Consider the following 10,676-nt stretch of genomic DNA (forward strand, 5'->3'; position numbering starts at 1 on the left):
AAAACAAAAAAATAACAGAATAAGGCGCGCGTGGTTTTTATTACAAAATAAAAAGAACAATTACGGTGAAGTCTCCTTTAAGAGTTTACATTTTAAATATTTTTAATAAAAAAAGGTGCGAACCACGTAAGTAAAAAAAAAGTATCAAGCACTAATAATGGTTTTTGCTTTGAAATCTTACATTGGTATAAATATGGGAAAGAAAATACTCCGATTTATTGTTTTAATATTATCAAAGTGGCAAGGCCGTTGGTAATACTCACAATTTATGAAACTTCAAAAAATTTTATTATCCGTCAAAAGTTGTTTATTGAACCTACCTTCTTTTTTGTATCATGAGCCTATACAATGCTTTGGACTGAGTAGGCAGTTGAGGAGTAAAGTTCTCTCTCTTATTTGGCACTGTAACCGCCTAAGCGGTTTTTGCCGAGTCCAACAAAGCACGCCAGTCGTTTCTCTTCTATGCCCAACTGACCCCAATTGGAAATGCCAACCCAATAAATATCGGGATTGGTTAACAATTCGTAAATTATTGGAAAACATACATACATTTTTTCGAGTCGCACCTTCGATAACTAATGTGGAATAGGTTAGTATTCGATTCGAGAACTAGGCCATTCTCCAGAAAATCGGAACCTTCGTTATCCAATGTATTTTTCCTTCGCTATTGTCTTATATTTCCCTTCGTGAATGAGCTGAATTTCACTCTCTCTCTTGTTACTATGGCTTTAATTTTTTTTCGAGCTCGAGTGTATTTCCAATATTCTATGAACGTTGGAAATCTACGGCTGGTTATAAGTTCGTTCTTAGGTCTATATTCATATTGGATATCGAAGGCAATTTTCGAACGTTTGCCAAATTTTTTGAAGGAAAGTGAAGCTAGGTCCTTCTCCACTTGGTCTTTCTTCCCTCTTCCTCTGCTACCACTAGCGGAGAGTCGGAGTTCATTCGAACAACATGGCCACGCCAGCAGAGCCGCTGAATTTTAATTCGCTGCAAAATGTCTATGTCGTTGTAAAGCTCATACAGCTCATCGTCCCATCGTCTGCGGTACTCGCCATCGCCAACGTGTAAAGACCCGTAATTCTTCCGCAAAATATTTTTCTCGAATACTCCAAGAGCCCTCATGATAAGTGACTTATAGTGTGGTTTTCGTACGAGAGGGCTCCTTAATTGCCTAATCAGTCCAATGATTCTGCGTTGAAATTTGTTGCTGAAGTTATTATCGGTGTTAATGCTGGTTCGCAAGTAAACGAAATTCTCGACTTGTGTACTCCCTCCAGAATTTAAGTACGTTCTGGACATTCATCACTGTATCGCCATTCTTGTTCTTACAAGAGTTCGCTTTAATGCGGATTGTGGCTAGACACGCTCTTCCACCAGTGTGAACGACAGTACTGGGCGACGGAGTATCTCGCATCAAAATCAACACCGAACTTGCGCTCCTTTACATGCCAGCTGTAGTAGACGTCGCAAGGCACCAGACATTTTTTGCCTTGCCCGGCTCAACGTATTTCTTGAATGGCCATGATGTCAGCTTTTGTCCTTACGAGGACATCAACCAGCTGGGCTGAGGACCCATGAATGGTCCGGACATTCCAGGTGTATGCCCTCAAATCGTAGTCCTTTAAACTTTGCCTTGGTCGTCATCAAAAGGGCGGTTCTAATCCAAGGCTTTGTGTCTCTTTTTCATTGGAGCCTGTTTTTACGTAGCGGGTCCCAAAACCAGCGTACACGTGTATATAGCGAGCCGCGAGCTCCAGACACCCGCTTGCAGCCGCACCTACTGATTAACAGACGCTGCGTACACAAATCATACTCTATAAGCCACTCACCATGCCTGTGCTGGTGTATAGCGCGGAGGAATGGAAAATGAAAATACATTTCGAGAAAAATATTCCAGGTAAAAACTTGCAGTGTGAAAAGTCATCTTATAAAAAGACAATTAGTCTTAAGGACTTTAAACATACTAACCCACCTTTCAAATGTCTGTATTGTTATAAAAAAGGTCCCAGTACATATATATTCCATTGTATATAAGTATTTATTAATATTATATTTTCTTTATGATTTATAATATCATTCAGGGTTAAATCAACTTCTCTTTAAACTTATGTATGTATGTCACTCTTAGATCAACTACAATGTGCAATTCAGTTATATGTATGTATATTGTATTTTTTCTTCATTATTTAATACTTAAATACAAGTCATTTTCCCTTCATCTGCTACACTTCTTCACCCCGTACGATTGCCAAGAGAATAAATAGACTCTGCACCTCACAGCCATCAACCCAAAAACATTCCATAAGTAACATAAGTGGATTGATGCAAAATCTTATAGAAGAGTTTGTTTTGTATTGAATTATACGTATTTATGTAGGTGTGTATGGTTGTATGCAGTTGTGAACGAATGCATATGTATTTAGTTACTTATAAAGGTTAGTTTCTTAAAAAAATATTTGTTTTTGATTCTTAATTTTCTTTTGCACTAATTTTGCCAGAATCAGAATTTTGAGTGAAGTTTAATTATTTTGGTTTCGAGGCAAATGGATGCGATATTCTTTGATTATTGATAAGCAACGCATTCATTACGTATCTTATTTCTACATATTTTAATACTACAGCATGAGATGAGTTAACGAAAAGGGCCATTTATGCAATGCCAACCAAGAACGAATTCCACTTGTATTTATTACTTTATATAAATTGCAACGAATTGCATTATAGAAAGGTAGATACGATTCGTTCTCAGCTCAATTATATGTAAGTAAGTACAAGTGTAGAAAAACGATTTAATGTTGAATTTTACCTGCTGTGTGTGCGTGTGTGCAAGTTTCGAGAGTAATAAAGTAGTTAATTTTTTTATTAAGATAACTTTATAAAGGATTAAATTTTTCTTGTTTATGCGTTGTAAATTATGTATTTGGAAGATATTTTTAAATTTTAGCATTGATCTTAAAATTATACATACGTTTGAGAATAGATATTTTGTAATCAACAATTGCAACGAAAGGTAAAAAGAAATATTTTCTATTAAATATAGCAACTAAGAAATAACGTCAACTTAACAAGTTAAACAAAAATAGCAGCGCGGCATTGCAGCATTCAATCCGTTCTGTTTTGTTGCAGATATAATACATGCAGAACATATCATAATCAATGAAAATACGCGCTATTAACCATAAATCCCGTAATTTTTAAGATTGGGATTTGAATTTTTCTATGGTGGTACATACATCACGGAAGCAAACTAACGAAATATGCCTTTTGCATTGATAACCACGATATTTATGTGTTTGACTGGCGATTTGTAGGTCGAGTGCCTACTTTTATGAATTTTCATGCACATTCGGCGCTAGTACTGATCCATAGTATACATATTATAAATTCCAATGCTCGAACCTACGATGGATGCAGAGTTAGCACCGAGTATAAACAAGAAAGCATGTTTGTAGTAAAGTTTTAATTTAATACCACCGCTACCAGGAAATGTTCGCTGCTATGACACTGCTTCCATTTTTCTTAGATAAAATTGAAAGCGAAACATTCCACAAAATAGCTTTTAAAATAAAGGCTGAAAAATCATTCGACTACATAGCGTGTATATAATGAGTTACTGTTTGTAATTGTAATGTTTGAGAATACGAGCATACAGCAGCAAAAAGTAATTGTGCGCAAATCAAATTAGCTGCATGCAATGCACGTACCAAATCCCTCCATGTGTGGCATTACTTATAGCAGAGCTTGCAAATTGTGCAGAGTATTATTATTATTCGATGAACACATTTAAAAAAATCTAGAATATTGCTTCAATACAATGCCAGCGCTCTTATAATCCCTTGCTCGTGAATGCATTACTGCGATATTTAAGCAAAGGCCTATTGTATTATTTTTAGCTATAACTGATGTAAATGTTCATTTGGGTAAAATTCCGATTTAGGCCCTAGATTCGAACACTTCCATAAATTATAGTTTAGAAATAAAAGATAACGTTTCTCTGCACTTATGCGGCAGCATGCAGTTACGAACAAGGATCCATACTTTTGTATGAATTCTAAATCCATTATTTTCGGCTTTTATATGCCAAGTTTTATTCGAGCAAAATGTGTTTGGCATCCAAAAAAGTGAATAAAATAATTATAAGCGCATTTATAAAATGCCAATTACTTTTAAATTATTTCGATTTTATTTTTCAATTATTTGCTATTTTAGTCTCGGTTGGTGGATGTAGAAAACTAAAAGCGATTTAACTGCCTACGTATTAATACAGTTCAGTATAAATTAATTCTTAACATTTTGATTTTAACAAGCAAATTACGATTTAAAGAGATTTTACAGTTAGTTTTCCTTGAAGAGAGAAATTCATATTAGTAGATTCACAGCATACCTAAGCAAATTGTAAAGAGCGTATACAGTTACAACTACATTACATACAATAACTAACATATAATCATTTTATTTTTTATATGCCTCCTTCCACGTATGTTTACTATGTACCGAGGTAATATTTATGATTAAATGTCTGTATATATGTATATTGTTTTCTGATTGAAGTTATCTGCAGTTGTTTTAAAATGCATTTGCTTACATATTCCTTTTCCATTTTCATACAAAAAATTACTTAACAATTACTATATATGTAGCAAAGAAGTAAAAAAGAAGAAAATTAGATGTGAATGTAAGCGTTGGAGAGTAATGAGTGAAAAAAATTCTAATAACTATAGTTTATATTTAAAATGAGAGCAATTTCTTAAATTAATCACACAGACGTTTGTGAATGACTGCGAACTGAATGAATGCATTTCCTAAGCGCAACGGGTCACCACCGTCATTGCATGCTAATCAGGCAACTTAAATAACGTTAACTAACGGTTAATTGTAATGTAATGCAACGCTATGCCCCATTTCGCTCGCTCTTTGGCCTTACATAACAATTACAATAAACACATAGTACATCGAGCGAGAGTACACATGTACATACACTGTGGATAGGTCGCTGTGCTGGCGTCTATATTTTGATGGGGGGCGCCTTGCGTTCAAACCACTTAACTTCCTTGTCCATTAATTAGTTCATCACATATCTTAACCAACTCCGCATTTTCTCGCGACTTCTGTTGCAGCTGCTCGTTGATTGAGGCTCGTGATATTTCCTCTTTTTTGAGCAATGCTTTCAGTTTTGTCGTTTCGATATTGTGCTCCTTGGTTAGCGATTCAAGCTTTTTGTTGGCACTGTTTAATAACAATCGATGCGGTTAGAGTTATTACATTCATATTTGTATAAGTAAAAAAAAAATGGAAGCAAGTGTACTTACATTTCCAGCTGTTGCATCGCATGATTCTTCATTTTGTCATAACGCTGCCCTTGTAATCGCAAATTTTCCTGTATTTGTCGCTTTTCTGCCACCAAAGCTTCTTCGTTTGACTTCAGCTGTAGTGTCATCTCCTTGCTTTTGCCATATTTACTGTTTGAAAATGTTGAAAAAAGGATTACATAGAGGTCAGTAATCAGTAAAAAATAAAATAAAACTACTATGTGCTTTGTATTCTTACACATGCAGATCGGCAAATGTCGTTTCGAGAGATGTGAGATGCTGATAATTTGAGTCGCGATCCGCCTTCACCTCCGCCAGTTGTTTCTCGTAGCTTTGTATTAATTGCTCTTTCTCGGCGATTAGCTCAGCAATCGCTTTTTCGTATGCTTCAATAACACCGCTACATAAAAAAAAGATACAAAATTTGACTTTTTGCATACATACTTATACATGCATATATGCATAACGGAAATAAACCTTTCGTAAAACTACGAATATGGCATAATTGTATGAAGAGAAAAATTGCGAGTGGGCGCTAGCATATTAAGCACTTACGTCATTTTTGTTATTGTTTTGTCTTTTTCTGTTATCCGCTTGATTAACGCCTCCTCCCGTTGCTCAGCTTCTTTTAGTTTCTTTTCGATATCTTCCGTTTTGAGTCTATGTTAGGAAATGCATATTAATGAAATTTTGGATTTAAGTTCGACGAAAAAATTTATTTATATATAAAAAAATAGCAAGGTCGAACATGCCTTATAAAGCAAGATATATATATTTTTTTTTAGCAACGAAAACATTTTATCCAACACATTTGCAAACACTTAAGATACACCTACACTAATTAGCATAACAAGAAATTGTGTGGCGCTAGTGCTTAAATTGAGCTTGAATTTATTACATTTATCATAAAAACGCACTTACACTTCATTTTTAATTTTTTTCTCGAGTTCATCCATCTTGTAATTAATTTGTTTCTCATCGGTTTGTGAGCTGTGGCATAAATGAAATATAAACAACTTAATAATGACTAAAATGGTTTTAATGAGTGAATAGTTATACTAGATCTTTTTTTTAATAAATGTGCTATATGTGTACACTATCACTATTAAAGAAATTCAACCGCGCACAGAGATGTGTTTATGGTGGTTCCCACGGCAGTCGGGTACACATAACCGGAAAAATTCAGATATATTCCAGCATCGTTCGCCAAAAACTACTTGGGGGAATTTTTATGTTGTAACAACAAAAGAAATAAAGAATTGTTGAAATGGGCTTTCAAGGAGTAACCAAAAAGGCGACAACGAATATTATTTATATTATTTAGCGAAATGGCCAGGGAATGAATTATCAAACTACGCATGACTACAGAAGAAAATAAGAAATCTTCAAGCCTACAGTAACAAAATTTTTATCGACTGGTAAATAATAATTTTTCCCTAACGGTTTAAAAAAAGAAGACTTTTGTTGTGGTGCAAACAGCATAAACTATAAAAATCTGCTATCTACATACATATCGTCATTTAAAGTACAAAACCGCGTATCGTGATTCTGCAAAACCGCGTAACTGACATTGGCTGCCAAAAATTGGCTCACCCAAGCTCTTGGCTCAATCCTTATCCATTCGTCCTGAAATATACTAGCCAGAGATGCATTGCTTTATAAAAAAGAGAACCATTTTGAAATATGAGAGTTTTTACGCTCTAGAAAATAATTTCTACAACTTCACATACGCGGTTTTGCATTTTGTTGATACGCGGTTTTGCACTTTAAACGACGATATGCTATCAACTGAGAACTGCAGGCTCATAGTGAAATATTAATGCTAAAGTTATGGGGTCAATTGCACTGTGAAACAGAGAAAATAAACTTTTGTTCGTTAGCCTGAAAATCTCAACTTGTTTATACAAAACCGGAATAACACTTTTTTACTTCAGATATTTGTCAAGCAGTTTTACGGTTCAATTCTGGCAACTGCCTTTCAACTCCCCACAGTCTTTCGAAAGAAAAAGTCTCTCGTTAGGTAATTGTCAATTCAGTCAACTTTCTTCAAAGCGCTTTTCTGTCTTTCGAAAGACTTATTTAAAAGATCCGCGAGCTAGGAGGTCTTAGCGTTATTAAAACAAAAACCAAAAATTAAAAGAGAAGTAAGTATTCGCTTTTTTGTAACTAAATAAATTAATATCTTTAACCGGGAACGATAAATTACACAATATCTATGACTGCTTAGTACAATTGTAATCGGCTTCGTATATTTTCGGGACCGCGTAATACAATACGAGCATGGATCGGAAACTCGGCCATGATCAACAGCTTGTCCACAGCGCGGAGCGGAAACTAGAGCTTTCCCCCTGCCACACACTCAAAGTAATGACTTCGGGAACATGGATCGGAAACTCGTTCTTTCCGACCATGCTGAACAGCTTATCCACAGTGCGGATCGGAAACTAGAGCTTTCCGCCTGCCACACAATCAAAGTAATGACTTCGGGATCATGGATCGGAAACTCGTTCTTACCGACCATGATCAACAACTTGTTCATAGCGCGGAGCGGAAACCAGAGCTTTCCGCCTACCACACATACAAAGTAATGTCTTCGGGAACATGGATCGGAAACCCGGCCTTACCGACCTTGATCAACAGGCTGTCCGCAGCGTGGAGCGGAAACTAGGTCTTTCCGCCCGCCGCATACAAAAGTACAATGAAGACTGGGCCTCGCCAGCTACCAAACCTGCTATTTTATGTTATTATTATTATTATTATAAATTACTATGTATAATTAGTCAATTCTGTAATATACCACACATACTTAAATATCTAAATGTTCTATTCTCATTTGTCTGTAAGAAAACATTCTGTAGACCAAATAAATAAATAAATAAATAAATAAATAAATAAAGCCAGAAAATTAATATCAATTACAAAAGGAGAAATTTATAAAATAAGTTTTTAAATGAAATTACATTAAACAAATGTTTCTTTTTAAAACAATAAAATCAAAAAATTAAAAAAAATCAATTGAGAAAGATAAAAAAATAAGTTATTAAAAATTAAATTAAATTAAAAAAAATTTTTTTTTTAATCTAAAAATTAAATGATATTAAAAAAAATGTTTTTTATTCTTAAAACAGTAAAATCTGAAAATTAAATCAAAGGAGTAAATAAAAAAGTTTCTAAAAATTAAATGAAATTAAAAAACATATGCATTTTTCTTTTTTAAACCAAACATGAAAAGAAAATTAAATTAAAAAAAGAAAACACTAGGAAAAAATCCGCTGCCGGAGGATTCGAACTCGGACCTCTCGAATGGCACGTTCACGCGGCCCTTGCGACTGACTGTTATTTTAAAATTTAAATCAATGTTATGTTTTTATCATTTTATCAGATATTTTTTTAACATTTTATTCTTAATTAAGCACATATTCAATTCATTATGCCTGAACCATATTTGCCATTTTGTTTGTAAAATTATGAAAAGGGATTGCCTCCACCTAAAAAATATTACCATTCTAACCAATAGGGTTTAGTGTTCTTTTCAAGATTTGACCGTTAGTAAAAGGTGTTTATATTACAAAGGAAAAAAGGGCGTAAGTTTGAGATTTAATTCAAATTTCCCATTCTTGCTAAGCTTCTGCTTTAATAAACAATTCTAAACATTCTTTTTAAGTCCATATTTACACTTAAAATTGCCTAACAAACGACTCATTCACAAAATTGTTTAGCCCGAGAAGTCATACTAAAATGGCTTCTTTCGGAATAAGTTGAAAATTTCAGGCGTGTAGAAAGTTTCTAAACAGTTTTGTAAACTACTTAAAAGGTTCGTGAGTTTTCTTAATTTTGTACACCGTGTTATCGATCCCAACGAAAAAACTGACTGAACTTAAGACTTGCTTTTCGTTTCATATCTAAAACAAACCAAACAAAACAAAATCAACATTTGCTTACTTTGAATTTTCAAATGATTTGTTGCAATCGTTATCGATATTCATATCCTTAATCACGTCGACACTCATACTGGCATGCTTCTGTCAAATAAAGAAATAATAAATTATCAAAGTAAATAATGCGAACTTCAAATTAGATAATTCACCTTTGAATTTACTACTTGCTGCTGTTGTTGCTTCTGTTCCTTAATTGGCTGTTTTTCAGTTGAAACTTTAGTAAAAGTTTGCTTCGCGTTGGCACAGCTTTCGTTCAGTAGGTTAAGACCGAGCGATATACGCTTATTTTCTGCCTCAACAACAAAGGATTGATTATTGCTATTCGATGATAAGGACGCCGATGATGAGTGTTCGTCCTCTTCGATTGTAGGACCTAGATTGGCTAGATTATTGCCCAGCAATTGGAATATTTGTGGCGATTGTTTTGCTGGTAGTTGTTGGATTTGATTTGCAGGTACTGGCACACCGAGTAATGGATCGAATTTCAATAAAATCGAACTACGATCAATTGGCGCGCTGTTATTGCCTTTTGTAAGTAGATAATCAAAGTCGAATTGATTCAGAATTACTGAGTTGCGTAAATGTTTCGGAGAAGCGGATAAACGTTAAAGATGAGCGTGCATGGAAATAGACATATAAAAGAGAAAATACAGATAAGTATGCTGGAAAATGTTGGTTATGCATAAGTTGAAATATGAATGTGTTATGTACATACATATATGAAGAATGAAACAAATCTGAGTGGAAAGCTTAAAAGTTTTTAACATACATAGTACATACACTCCGCTTCACTTGAATAGGTAAACATTTTTCCTCATATCTGAACTTATATCTGGATTTTTTGGCCATCGGAAAAGTTTCTTTTTGATCTCATATTGAAGAATGTTCAATTAAATAGAAAAGTGGTAAAAATGGAGAAAACACGTCTTGATTCATTTTAATTCTCCTATATAATACTTCTAGTATTACTACATTCTTAATTGCAATGTATGGAAAAACCTCTATCCAGAAGACAATTCTAGGGGCGCTGACATGCAAGCTTTGCAAAACATCCAATTCCAAATATTTTCCATTAAGTTTAGGTCCTGTGAATAGGACAAGCTCTGAGAAAAATACGACTTTGCTTCGCCATCCTCGTTTTTACTCCTCCTGTAGTGCGAATTTCGCTAGCATATTCAATAACAAGGTGCGAAAATATGCGACAAATGTTAAAAAAAATGTCCTTAATACTTGTTTTTGCATGAATTATTCGTAATTTTCGAAAATTGAAATATTGGCCCCTATTATGAGTTGCATTCCATTTTCGACTATGGTCGAAAGTGCTGATCGAACGAATTTTTTATTTCGTATTATGGCGCTCATTCGATGAGGTTGTTCACAATAGTATATTTTTCGCCGCTGACAAGCTTTGTTTACAAATCGA

General features: G+C 34.3%; 1 protein-coding gene across 3 annotated transcripts in view; it reads right to left on the reverse strand.

Moving 5' to 3' along the window:
• Positions 1–2,021: 2,021 nt before the first annotated feature.
• Positions 2,022–10,676, reverse strand: part of tacc (transforming acidic coiled-coil protein) — a 39,982-nt gene continuing 31,327 nt past the window's right edge. Inside the window, exons 6-12 of one of the 3 annotated variants that reach the window (XM_017627537.1) lie at positions 9,403–9,821; positions 9,258–9,334; positions 6,237–6,305; positions 5,871–5,975; positions 5,554–5,715; positions 5,316–5,465; positions 2,022–5,232 (exon numbers count right to left, since the gene is read on the reverse strand). In XM_017627537.1, coding sequence (XP_017483026.1) covers positions 5,049–5,232; positions 5,316–5,465; positions 5,554–5,715; positions 5,871–5,975; positions 6,237–6,305; positions 9,258–9,334; positions 9,403–9,821 — 1,166 coding nt within the window. In that variant the 3' untranslated portion in view covers positions 2,022–5,048. Of the gene's footprint in view, positions 5,233–5,315; positions 5,466–5,553; positions 5,716–5,870; positions 5,976–6,236; positions 6,306–9,257; positions 9,338–9,402; positions 9,822–10,676 lie in introns of all 3 variants that reach the window. The other 2 variants (XM_017627536.1, XM_017627538.1) reach the window with 2 other exon arrangements.

Source organism: Rhagoletis zephyria, unplaced genomic scaffold, assembly GCF_001687245.7.
Source record: "Rhagoletis zephyria isolate East Lansing unplaced genomic scaffold, Rhagoletis_zephyria_1.1 Rzeph_scaffold_05306, whole genome shotgun sequence".
Taxonomy (NCBI): Eukaryota; Metazoa; Arthropoda; class Insecta; order Diptera; family Tephritidae; genus Rhagoletis; species Rhagoletis zephyria.